This window comes from Delphinus delphis, chromosome 19, assembly GCF_949987515.2.
Source record: "Delphinus delphis chromosome 19, mDelDel1.2, whole genome shotgun sequence".
Taxonomy (NCBI): Eukaryota; Metazoa; Chordata; class Mammalia; order Artiodactyla; family Delphinidae; genus Delphinus; species Delphinus delphis.
In genome coordinates, this window is record NC_082701.1 from 44,162,489 (window position 1) to 44,175,234 (window position 12,746).

Genomic DNA, 12,746 nt, shown 5'->3' on the forward strand with positions numbered 1-12,746 from the left:
ACCGGAGAGGCCACAACAGTGAGAGGCCCGCGTACCGCAAAAAAAAAAAAAAAAAAAAAAATCTCTTGGAAACATACTTGATTAAGAATTTTAAAAAGACCAACATGAATCTCATCTCCAGATTAAAATGAAGGCTGTACCTAAATATGGCTTTTGCACATTTAAACATGTAAAAAACCACACAACTCATTTACAAAGGCCCCAAACAGCACTAATGTACTAGTGGAGCCCATCTGTAAAGTACTTTCAGAGCCTTAAGGAACAGCAGGAGATGGATGAGATTATAACTGCATTCTACCTTTCACTGAGTATGGTAATTAATTTTGGGACAAGCCCGAAATGAAAAATTTCCTACAACAGTACCACTAAGTACTTGCCTTAAATTACACAAAAACTGTTACCTCTGAGAAGTATTACCTCTCTTTCTGGTTTTAATATTTCTGACGCTTCCTTTCTCAACCAAAGCCATCTGGTTCACAAACATTTTTTGAGTAAACAACTCATACCAAGTATTAGTCTTATATTTTTAAACAGCGATTATCCCTTATCTTTGAACTAAAGTACTCATTTCATAAAAATTGGTCCCGGAGCCCCACATTAATTTGACGAAGCATGCATGTGAAATTGAGTTAAAGTTAAATGTTACTAGACCCCTCCTGTTTGAGTGGACCATTTAAAAACAATACTACACACCCAGATTCCAACACAACACAGCAAATGCAAAAATAAATAAAATACACACAAAACCAAATTAGGTTTGTTTATTGTTGAGTTATTTTACTATTGAGGGGGCAGAGTGAAGGGAGGGAGTCCAGATGCTGTCACCTCCAGTTCTTCAGTGCCAGGCTTCCAAGCACTTGGAATGTCAGAAACAAAAGATGTATAAGATAATGTTAAAACAAATGTATTTTAATTCACCACTTGCCTGATACTATTCTAATGACGAGCTAATAAACACAACAAAATCAGAAAAATCACCTCCTTAAAAGTTCAAACAGTATAGATTTTCTGCAAGGCAGTTTTCTACTGTGTGTGTGAAACCTTTCTTGTTATGACTCACTGAAAATTAAATATGCAAAACTCCAAGCTGAGCTTAGTTTTGCCTGTGCACAGAGACCTTTTTACTCTCATTCTTCGAAAACCTCATTTTGGATCATGCTGCCAACACCAGAGAGAGGAAAGCCGGCCAACAATTCCAAATATAACATGCGGAGGCAAATGCTACAGAAATCTGTCTGACGGGAAGCGACCATGCTGAGGTCTGCTGAGGTAGATGCACTTCTCAACCAGACCGTTCTGGTCCCTCAGACTGTTTGGAGCAAAATGCAATCAGAGGAAACCATCCAGGTTCCAGTCAGCCCCATTACCGATGCCTATGGTATTCACTTTCTCAGTGAGAACAATCCTATCCATCTCAAACAGAAAGATGGGTCGGCGGCAACCAGAGCTCCACCAGTTAGTCTAATTTTTTTTTTTTTTTTAAGGCCAATTTTTAGAGACCAGTCCATGGAGATCAGTATTTTCGGAAAGCTCAACTTATTGCACGACAATTATGATAAAGGTAAGGTTCCCCAGGGAACACTTAAAAACATCTCTTCCTAATTCTCTAGGAGCAGGTTTAGTAACCCCTAACCCCACTCTGAATAATTGATAAACCAGTTAAACTTGGATAAAATGATTATACTATCACTTAAACAAATATGAAGACATCAGCTCCTCAAGTTTAATTCTTCAATGAGTTCATGGTACTGAGCACAGGACAATTCATTCCCTCACCCAGATCATCAGAGAAAACCCAGAAATAGGGCTCCCAGTCTAACTGGGAAGAAAGGACTGTTCCTCATACAGAGCCCTGGCCCCTGAGATAAGACAAGACAATTAATACAGCTTATGTGACCAGTCATTTCCTCCAGTAGATTATCTTAGGAAAAATCCCCTGTGGTTATGGCCATGTCACTAAGCCCAGGAGGTAAAGCTTGCCTAGAATCACTTCGGGAGCATTTTACTAGATGCTGTTCACTGGGAGGCAAGCTGGCAAGGCCACCAGAGACTGAAAGAGGACTTGTCTCACAGAATTTTGAATGGAGACCCACAGCAGCACTGCAATTATGACCTACAGTGTTTGTAAAACGCCACCTTCACTTTTGAACATTCTGTACATAAGGAAAATTATCATTACTATGCTTACCTAAATAATCCAGTCTTAGTTAAAAAGGGAAGGAAGAGAAAATATAGTCACACCTCCTAACCTCACTCCCACATGACACAAATAAACAATAACGGGACAAATTACCATGAGCACACCCAGGAATCAAAATTTTCTGACACCATTAAGTGCTTGACCTAACTACTTGGGTTGAGATGGTTAATGAAATACTTCACTTGGGCTAGAAGAGTGTGGGGTAGGAGGCAGGAAAGTGGGGTAACCCTCACTTGAAAGAAGGGTTCCTGCCTTTGTACCAATATCTGCAACGTTTTGTGATTTATATAACTACTCAGATAAGTCAATGGTACATTCAGTCCTGGCATCTTCAAAGAGGGAACTGGAGATGTGAAACAAGCTCTGCCTCATTTACTAGGATTCGCAAAGCTCTGATTACCAGTTCCCATTCATGGTCTTAAAAAAAAAAGTAGTCAATGAAATGCACAGTCTGAATCTCACTAACAGCTAGAAACCCCTCCCTCTCTCCTACCAGCTAAAGTAGAACTGTTAATTGTTACAATTTGACAAGACTTGAACTCATCAAATTCAAAGATTCAGGGGTTAGGTTTTATAGTTCGAAAGCCCAATCTCAGGCAAAACAGCACACTTTTTCTATGCCTGAAGTTTCTAATAAACAATTTCAGCTTTATTAAACAAACAATAATAAAGAGCTTACAAAATTCTCACTCAGTATGGGAATCACCATTCTTGGTTAACGGTAACTTCATTCTACAGGTAAAACATTAACCCACATTTTAAATCAAGAAGTCTACAATTCAGTCTTAGTATGTATCAAACAAGCGCAATAAAAAAAAAATCAGCTCAAGTTTAATTCTCAACCAGAGCAACACAACACATCCAGGTACAAATCTCTTCTGTGCTCAAGAACAGCACAGGAAACTTGACAGGAGATTTTTTTCCCCAGGTGGATTACACCTTATACCAACAGGAAGCAAAGGTTAAAAACCACAGAACCTTACTGCTGGTATTAGTCACTTCACAATAAAAATTTTAAAGCCATTGGCAAAGCTTCCTCCAGGATAATCATTTTTGTCCCTGCAACATTACAAGCCAAGATAGGGTGCTCTCCTGGGCAAAGGAATCTTGGGAATGGTAATGGGAGCTTCCTACAAAACTTCTGACTACAGACTTAATTTGCCCAGTATCAGTCATCTGTCTAATAAGTGTTCCAAAACCTGCAATTAGTACAAATATACAGTGGGCACTACTCCACCAACCGAGAAACAGAATGTGAATGGAACTGTGTAGAGAGCTTAAGGAAAACCTCACTTTTTTTTTTTTTTTTTTTAAACAGAGGGCTAAAAAAGGCAACATCAAAAACGGGTGGGAACAAACAGAACAGCCCCTCTCCTTCCCGCTCTCTCCAGCCATCTCCTCTCATAAACGCCTGCCTCAGTCAACTGTTGCTGAACAGAACAAGACCCATCAGAACAAGATGCAATCGGGGTCCCGGCGCAGATGTGGGATTTTTGTGGAGGGCAGAGGTGATTTCTCCAGGCAGAACCTGGAGTTTAAACTCTTCTTGGCCGGATTGTTCTGGGCTGAGCTGCAGAGGAGGATCAAGCAGCGGGCGACCAACCCTGGTCCCTCCCTCCCTCTTCGGTCTCTCCCCTCCCCTCGCGTTCAGTAAGCGTCGCGGGGGTGGTGGGGGGGTGGGGGGAAAGCGCACAGCTTTTTTGCTCCGGTCCTTAAAAATGCCCTCGCGGGGCCACCACACACAATCCTAACCCCGACAGCAAAGGATTCTGCAGCGAAGGGTTCGCCGATCCCGAGCGGAGAAGTGAAATCGGCGCCCAATGGCAATTTTAATTGTCTAACCCGGCCCGATTTCCCAAGAGGCGGCAGCGCGGGGCGGGGAGGGAAGAGGGAGGCAGCTCCGACAGGCAACAGGGGGCAAGCGGCGGCAGAGAAAGGGGACTAAAGCGGCAAGATCCCAGCCCCGGCCCCCGAGGAGCTTCCGCAGAAAGGACCCCGAGGCAACCCCCACCGTTCCCCGGGAGACGTTTGCAAATCATATATGCAGCCAAAATGGCGCTGAGAATAAAAATATAATTTAAAGGCAGGTCGCCATATTGTAAACAGAGAGGCAGAGAGAAGAGGCGGACTCGAGAGACACCCTCCATGATTTCTTCCACAGCCGGGAGCGCCCGGGCGCCGGGTCCCGCGGGTCTGGACCAGGGCAGCTCCGGCCGCCGAGGGCTCCGCGCACCCACCGCGAGGACAGCCCAGCCAGGCAGGAGCCCGAGGGCGGCAGGCGCGCGGGGAGGCGAGCGGCGCAGGGCCCGGAGCTCCTCCCCTTCCTCCCCGCCACCGTCGGCCGTGCCCCACCGGCTCCGTCCCGGCTCCTCAGCGACTTCCAATCCCAGATGGGGCTCTCCTCACCCCTCCCAACCCCCACCTCGGGGTCCGGACCCACAGCTGCTCCTCCCCCCCCAAACGGCCGGATCCGGGCAGCACCTGGGGGCGGGGAGGCGCTGGCCCCAGCGGCTGCAGAAAGCTAGCGGCTGCAAGCGCCCGTTATTTCGGCAGCCAGGGGTAGGCCGGGTGAAGGAATGTTCCGAGAAGGGTCCGCCAAGGGGCTCCGGAGGGGTCCCCAGACCTTACCAGCACTGGAGATGGAAGGCGGCCGGGCAGTGGTCACAGCACAGGAGATCCCCACCTTCTTTGCAGCTATCGCAGCTGTCGTGGTTGGTGGCCCTGCCGCTTCGCCGGGGCTCCTTCTCAGGCTTCCGACTCCGCTTTTCTGCCTCGTCCGTCTTGGGGGGAGCCAGCAGAGCTTGGATTTGCTGCACACACATACAAATGGCGTGTGTGCACACCCGGAGGTCCCGGGCGGTCCGTCGCCCCCCCGGCGCGGCTTCTCCGTCACCCACCCCTCTCCCCCCTTTTGTCCTTCTTCCTCCCATCCAGCCTGCTCCCAGAACCTCTCAGCCCCCGGAACCAGGGGGAGCCCAACCTAACCGCGTTCCTGCAGCACAACAACGAGAACGGCTTCTTCCAAATGGGGAGGATCAGAGTAGGGGGATGGGGAGAGGGTGCGCGGTTCCCTTCTCGCCACTTCCTTGTATGGACAGTGGGGGACTCCAAAGCCAGGCTCGGGAGAGGCCTGAAGCCCAGTACCCGGACGTGCTGGGGGAAGCACAAAGGGGCCGACAAGAAGGGGGTGGGGAGGCCCGCCGGTGCAACGAGATGGAGTGGGTTGGCGCCTCGGGAGAGCGAATCGAGGGCGGCGGGTAGGTGAAACTGCTGCAAACGTCCTCGGCGGCTGAGCGTAACCCCCCGAGTTGCAAAGATGGGAGGGAGAGTCTGGGTGAGGAAGAGCCCCCCCGTCCCCCGGCCCTCTTGCGCTGCGAGCTCAGGGCCGGCTTTGTGGGGCGGAGGGCGGAGGTTCCCTCCCGGCGCTGGGGGAAGGGGATGAGGAGGGCCACTCTTACCTCCATCAGCCCCCCCGACGTGTCCAAGTCGTACACGATCGTCTTGGTCTCCATTTTCTCCCACATTCATCCACCTCCCGGGCTGGGCGCTCTCTGCTCCGGCCCCCCCAACCCCGGGGGGAGGGGGGAAACGGGGGGAGGGGGTGCTCCTGACCCCGGCCCCCCTTCTTTTTTCCAAACACGGGTCCCGACTTCCTCGCCCTGGCACCCCCCCCACCCCCCGGCCCCCAGTCCCCGGGACGGCAGCGTCCTCCCCACGGGCCGTGAGGGGGGAGCGGCCCCTCAGCCCCGGCCCGGCGTCTGGCTGCACGGTGGGTCCCGGCTCCGGGAGTCAGGCCTCGGCGGGGCCTAGTCCCACAGGCTAAAGCCGGTGCTGGCGACCGCTGGTCCGGCCGGGAAAGCTGGCGGGCGCTGCCATCCCGGGGTTGGGGGGATCGCAGTGGGGGTGAGAGGTTAGGTGAGGTTGTGGTACGTGAGGTGACTGCGGGGAGGGTGATGGGGGGTGGTCCCCGGGCTCCGCCTCTCGCCGCCGCCGCCGTCTGCGTCCCGGCTGCCGCGCACTTGGCGCAAACTTACCGCGAGCGCCCGCAAAGCCACCCGCGCAGGCGCCCCGGGATCGCCGCTCGCCGCGCGCAACCGCAGTGACAGCCGGCGGCCGGGCTCCCGCGCAGCCGCAGTGAGGGGGTACCCCCCAGCGCGCAGCCGCGCTGGCATTCGTCTGGAGAGCCGAAGCCCCGCCTTTCTGCCCTGCGCCAGCGTACTGAGAGAAAAGGGCGGGACTTGAGGTCTCGCGCAGGCGCCTGGGAGAGCGCCTAAGGGTCACGGCGCAGCCGCAGGAACATGGGGATTCTTCATCCATTGGTGTTTGAGTATAGACCGAGACTACTCTGTTCCCGCGCAGGCGTATTGAGGATGCTCCCCTCCCGCCCCACAGCAACACAGCCGGCTCCGCGCAGGCGTATTGTCACCTGCAGGCCCTAACAAGAATGCTTCTCCTTTCGCCATTTTGGTAGTGGGATATAAACCACCGTGTCCTTGGTGCCCTCAGGCATGAACAGAAAGGAGCAAAGTGTGGTGTTGGCTAGAGCTGGTAGGCTGTCGGTGACAGCAAGTACTTCTAGGGATGTTGTACTGGACTCTGGTTCCAGCGTCAGGTGTGGCTGGACCAGGCGCCATATTGGTAAAGAGAAAAGAAAAGCCATCGCGACGGAAAACGATGCTTTTGGTGTCGGGTTGGATGGCTACTGTTCCCTCTTCCCTCCCGCTCCCAGCAGTAAATTTTAGCCTGAGCATTCCTGCCTTTCATGGTGATGAAAGGAGAGGTCAACCTGCCCGTTACTACCCTCTCTTGATCACTGTTCCTGAGAATTGCTTTCCAAGAGGAAGCCCAAAGCGAAGAGTTCGTAATGCTGACAACGCCCAGCTACCTGCCTACAGTGGACTTCAACTCCCAGTTTGCAATGCGCAAAGGGTCCAAAGGGCGAACGAGAGCGCATTGCATCCTGGGAGCAAGAATCGCGATGGCGCTGGTGGGTTATGGGGGCCGTAGTTCCGTGTGCATGCGATGCAGTGGACGGTAACATAGACTCGGGGAAGAGTGATTTGCCTGCCGGAAAGATACTTTTCAGAGCTGCCGTGCTGCATGCTGGGATTTGTAGTCTGAAAGGCCTCACCTCGAATTCTGGGCGGGGCTTCACGCTCTCCACGGCGCCCGCCCCTGCCCTTGGTACCATCTTCAGAGGCTGCCAGTTATCTCTGCCTGACTGTAGATGAAGCGGTGGAGAAGGGAGTGGCATCATTGTGCCTGACACTAGGCGTTTAGTTGGCGTTGTTACCAGGTAGCTGTGTCCTGGCTCACTTTTGATGTTAAGGTGTACTTAGCATTCTCAGAAGCCTAAAACTGGAAAGGGCTTAAAAACCATCTCTTAATCTCCTCACTTCCAGATGCACAAAGAAGAGCAGTGATTTGCCTCGTTCACATAGTGAATTTATGGCAGAACTAGGAATGAAACAGCTTTCTTGATTCCCAGGCTAGGATACTGTCTAACTGCCTGCGAGGAGTTGCTGCTTTTTTGGGGAGAGTAAGGAGGATGATTGGATAGGGTGGGGATGTCGGTGTGTGGACTTAGGTTTCCGTTTTTCTGACTTTCCTAATGATCCTGTTGTTGCCTGGGAAGAACGATAAAGTCCTGGGCCTTATTGATCAAGCAGGGGAGTATATCATGTAGATCGGCCCTCTCTGCCCTCTACCAGCCTCAGCAAACAAGAAATATTAGTGGCTATGGGCCAGAGATGTGGCCCTCAGAGAGAGGAGGGCTGAGCTAGAAGTATGGAAGTGGGCGGACCTCATCTCTTCTTAGGCTGTATTTCATGCCACAGACCCTCAGAAATGGATACATCATGTGCCCTCTCCCACTGGCGTCCTTCCCACTGCTCAGGGCCCAGCTGTGTTGATGTGTCAGCCTGAAGGTATTATGGGGCAGAAAAGTAAGCCATTGGCACATGTCCAAAGAGCCAGGCTTTGCTTTGATCAACACCATCATTGCTGTTGAGAACAGACATAGGCATTAATAGGCTAAAGAGGGAAATAATACTTGGCTCTGTTGACAAGTGCCAGGGGAACTAATCACTCCACAAACCTTCCCCTCAGAACTTGGAGGATGAGGTCAGCCCAGTGGGGCCAGTAGTTGGTGCCACCTTGGAGAGCTCCAGCCCTGGCTGTTCCAGGGGGATTGAGGAGAGAGAGCAGGTGGGTTACAGATGCCTTCGGAAGTGACCTCTTGTGGCTAATTTAGGCACTGCATCCTGCATAGACTGGAGCCTCTCCATCCTTCAAGGTGGCTTGTGGTAGAACCAGGAGGTGGGCAGCCGTGAGTGGTCAAGACCTCCCTGCTGGATGACTGTAGAATTTCTGGTTACTGCTACTATTTCCGTCAGAGGGTTTGTGTCATCTGGCTTCTGAGTGCCCTTAACTCCCTGTTGCCTCCCTCTTGCTCTTACTCTGGAGAGCAGCCATGCAGAGCATACCTCTAAGCATGGATGTATGATGGGGACCAAGGCTGGCTAAACACATCTCAGGAGGTTCTGGGGGCCATAGGGAAGGGGCATAGAGGCTAGGAGGGACCAAACGTGGCAAACCTAAGCACATCCGCTTCAGTCACCTCTTTCTGGAGTCCATGGATACAGCTTTTGTTAAAATAGGAGCCAGGGGCTTCCCTGGTGGCGCAGTGGTTGAGAGTCCGCCTGCTGATGCAGGGGACATGGGTTCGTGCCCCGGTCCAGGAAGATCCCACATGCTGCGGAGCGGCTAGGCCCGTGAGCCATGGCCACTGAGCCTGCGCATCCGGAGCCTGTGCTCTGCAACGGGAGAGGCCACAACAGTGAGAGGCGCACGTACCACAAAAAAAAAAAAAAAAAAAAAAAATAGGAGCCAGGCCCCTACGCTGCATTGCCTCTGCGCCTCACAGTCTGGATGTTCTCTGAGGACAAAACAGACTAGAGCCTCATGTTCAGGGGTTCAGTCTCTGATTCCTATTCCAATTTCCTAAGCCTTGCTAGCTGGAAGGAAGCGAAAGAAGAGAGGCATCAGGCTTCCTGGGCTTTTTCAGCAATACAGTGGCTCAAAGGAGAGGCTTGGGAATGTGCCAGCCTGCAGTTCTGGACCTAGCAAAGAGGAGGAAATGAAGCATTGGGATTGATAAGCATTTGAGTTCCTGGGCTCCCATACCCCTGTGGCACCAGCAATTGGGACCTCTCATTTCACATGCCATCTGTTGCACTGACCTTGTTGGGACAGTAGTCCCTGAAGCACTGGCACGTGACTGTGTTTTTTCTGTTGTTGTTGTTGTATATTTTTTGGCTGCGCCACACAGCTTGCTGCTGCAAGGTCTTAGTTCCCTGACCAGGGATTGAACCCAGGCCACCACATTGAAAGTGCTGTGTCCCAACCGCTGGACCACCAGGGAATTCCCATGACTGGTTTTTGATAAAATCTGGAGATGATCAGTTGGTAGGTCCAGCATGCCTTCTAGTCCTAAAGTCCACATCCCATTTATCTCCCACCTTCCTTCCCTCCAAGAAAATACCATCCACCAGGCCATTGCTTGTTTTTTTTTTTCAAAAACACCATTTTAATAAGGAAACAACAGAAATAGAAGATTGTTCTCTGGCTGGAGCCCAGACGCCGTATAATACATTACATGTACAAAGTGGCCTGCAGCCAGCTTCTGGGCCTCTCCCTGGGACGCTCTGACCCCCTGTTCCATGCCAAATTCCTGGACCCTTTGACCTCTGCTCCTCTCCAGAATATGCCTGCCCACTCCCCTTATCCCAAAACGCAGTGGCCAGGAGGGAAGCCTGACAGGGGGCTGGGGTTGGGGGAGGGGCTAGTGGGAAAGAGGATGTTTTTAACAGCCAGACTGACATCAGGGGAAGGTCTCCCTCTCTTCAGGGTGCAGGGCTGCCAGGGGAGCAGTGGGGTGTCCTGCTTTGGTGTGGAGCATGAGTGGTGTGGCCTAGGGAAGCCCAACCTGAGCTTGGGGTAGAGTCCCTAAACCCTTTAGGATGCCTTAGAATTATTGCCTCCCCTAGAAAGGGATAGAAGGCAGAACTGACCATTCCCAGGGCCTTAGAGAAAGACTAGAGACCCCCCCCCCCCGAGGGGGCTGATGTCAGCATGTCAGGACTACCCAGAGGTCACTGCTGAGAGCAGTTTTGGCCACTGGTGATGGCCCTGTGAGGAGCACCCTGGCACAGTTTCCGCCACCGTCAAGTTAACCCTGCTGCAGGGCGCTACATGCCAGGGCTGGATGGCGGTCACGTGGAGAGAGGTGCTCCCGCTCTGCCTGTGAATTCCAGGCTGGAGGTCCAGGGCACGAAAGAGAGTCAGGAGAATGCTGGTTCTTGATGCCTGTGCCCCAGCTGTGTTCTGCCTAGAGGCAGATGCCCCTGACTTGGACCCAAGGAAGGGCCCTAAGTGGGCAGTGGTACCAAGAAAATAGGCCCTGGCGGGCATTGCAGGCGGGAAGGGCACAACTTTTTGAGGGATTGGTGGCATCTCTTCCCAGGTGGTATGTACAGGAGGTGGAGGGACAGCAGGAAGCTGGGAGCTCTGCTGCTGGGCTGTGAGGCAGGGCTGAGCCAGCTTGCCCAGGCTGCCCCACCTAGATGGAGACTTCATATTCTCTCGTCTCCTGCAAAGGAAAGAGACTGCTGGGAGTTGGAAACTTGTAAAAGGTTCGTCAGTCCATAATCCACCTTCCCAAGGGAAAGGGAAAGGGAAAGGGAAAGGGAAAGAGAGAGGGCTTGGCAGGACCCTTAGGGGTACCTGCCCAAGGGAGCATAGGATTGGGTCCTGATTAGGGTGTCAAGCCTGGTATGGGTACTTACTCCAGTCTCGTAAGTCGGATTGTCAAATGCTGACTCCACGGTGATGCGGTCATAAGGGCGGGGTCGTGTTCGGGGCAGCTGCAGGGGGCTTTTCCCCTGGAGCCTGTGTGGCAGAGAAGCCTGTGAGTCAGGAGTGCTGGGCAGGAGTGAGTCAGGGGTGCAGGGCAGGAAGGGAAGCCAGACTCACCTGGAGAAGTAGAGGTACACACCTCCCACCAAGAGCGCCATTGCCACCAGCGGCAAGAAGATGGCAGCTGCGATGTGAGCAGCATCCAGGGTGCTGGAGGCAGCAGGCGCCTTGGCAACTGAAAGCACAAAGGATGGGATTGGGGCAGAGGCCTGGGTCCCATATCCCCTCACCTCTGCCCAGGGGCATCCAGCCACCAGCTCCCTCTAGCTGGCTGGGGGCAGGGAAGGAGCTTTTTGCCCCGCTAGTCCCAGACCTCTCTCTCTCTTTCTCTGCCCTCCCTCCTCAGAGAACCCATGGCCTGGGAGCTGTGAGAACTAGGGGCAGGGAGATTATTTCCCTGGCCCTCAAGGTTGGGGGCTCACCATCCAGGCTGCGGCCGCTGTAGAAGCCATCCAGAGAGGCTGGAACAAGAGGGGAGGGCCAAGGGCAGTGGATGAGCCCAAAGAACCAAACCACTAAGGTAGGGAGTGGGCTGATCATGGGAAGGATTTGTCCAAGGAGAGCCCACCCCAGAATCTGTCTTGGTGTCACCAGGTCAGAAGGATCTGGCAGAGACTGGGGAGACCAAGAATAACAGGAAGGGGGCATGGGCAGGGGGTTCTGGTTCTCAGCACTTGACATCTTTGCCAGAGCAGCCCTATGGGCCAGGCAGAGGTTCCGGGGGTGGCAGGGCACTCACCAGCCCTACAGATGGGTGGGGGGTCACTCCAATGTGAGGGGTGTCCGGGTACACACTTAATGCTGGCCTGGCCCTTCAGCACGTAGCCAGGGGCACATGAGAAGTGGATAGTAGCCCCCGCTGGGTGCAGCTGCTTCTCAGGACTGCGGGCACCATTCTCGGGGGCGCTGAGGCCATGGCACGGCTTGAGATGTTCCACTGCAAAGCAGGCAGAGCCCAGTGAGGGTGCCAGGCCCCTAGCCTCCAGAGGCAGCATCTTCCCCTCCTCCTCATTTGAGACTTACGGAGACATTTGGGGGGCCGGTCGCTCCACTTGGGGCTGCTGGCTTGGCGGTCATGGCAGGTGAGGATGGCACTCCCCGTCAGCACAAAACCCTGGTCACAGATGTACTGCACGGTGGCCCCCACGGGAAACTTGGGGCTAGATATGAGGCGTCGGCTGTGCTCCACATCCCCAGGGTCATGGCAGGAAGTCACTAAGGGTGGGGGGCGAGGGGGGAAAGTAGCCCAAGTAGAACTCAGCAAAAGCCAGTCCACGCTGGCTTTGTTCCAAGTCAGCCAACATCTTCATGGCATACGGCTCCACCCCTATTTATTTGCCCCTACCCTTTTGCTGGTGTATCTCCTCATTCGCCCCTTCCCATCCATCAGAGTCAACAAATACTGATTGGCCATATACCAGGAACGAAATACTCGGAGTACTTGGCGGATGACCCTATGAGAAAGTATTATCCCATTTCACAGATGAGGAAATTGAGGCTATGAATACCAGTTAATAATGGCTGGAGTCTGGGTCAGAATCCAGGAGAGAGGCTTGTAGGTTGCGCTGGG

The 12,746-nt window shown here is 53.1% G+C and overlaps 2 protein-coding genes across 5 annotated transcripts in view; both read right to left on the reverse strand.

Annotated features, from left to right (window-relative positions):
• PHF12 (PHD finger protein 12) overlaps positions 1-6,294 on the reverse strand; it is a 40,218-nt gene extending 33,924 nt beyond the window's left edge. For all 3 annotated transcript variants that reach the window (XR_009516977.1, XR_009516978.1, XM_059997242.1), the window contains exons 1-2: positions 5,659-6,294; positions 4,829-5,010 (exon numbers count right to left, since the gene is read on the reverse strand). Coding sequence is in view for 1 of the 3 variants with exons in the window: in XM_059997242.1 (XP_059853225.1) it covers positions 4,829-5,010; positions 5,659-5,724 (248 nt within the window). In the remaining 2 variants the exon portion in view is untranslated. The remainder of the gene's footprint in view (positions 1-4,828; positions 5,011-5,658) is intronic.
• A 3,493-nt stretch (positions 6,295-9,787) lies between these two features.
• Positions 9,788-12,746, reverse strand: part of SEZ6 (seizure related 6 homolog) — a 96,113-nt gene continuing 93,154 nt past the window's right edge. Inside the window, exons 13-18 of one of the 2 annotated variants that reach the window (XM_059998141.1) lie at positions 12,200-12,391; positions 11,916-12,113; positions 11,599-11,637; positions 11,234-11,351; positions 11,047-11,149; positions 9,788-10,850 (exon numbers count right to left, since the gene is read on the reverse strand). In XM_059998141.1, coding sequence (XP_059854124.1) covers positions 10,821-10,850; positions 11,047-11,149; positions 11,234-11,351; positions 11,599-11,637; positions 11,916-12,113; positions 12,200-12,391 — 680 coding nt within the window. In that variant the 3' untranslated portion in view covers positions 9,788-10,820. Of the gene's footprint in view, positions 10,867-11,046; positions 11,150-11,233; positions 11,352-11,598; positions 11,638-11,915; positions 12,114-12,199; positions 12,392-12,746 lie in introns of both variants that reach the window. The other variant, XM_059998139.1, reaches the window with a different exon arrangement.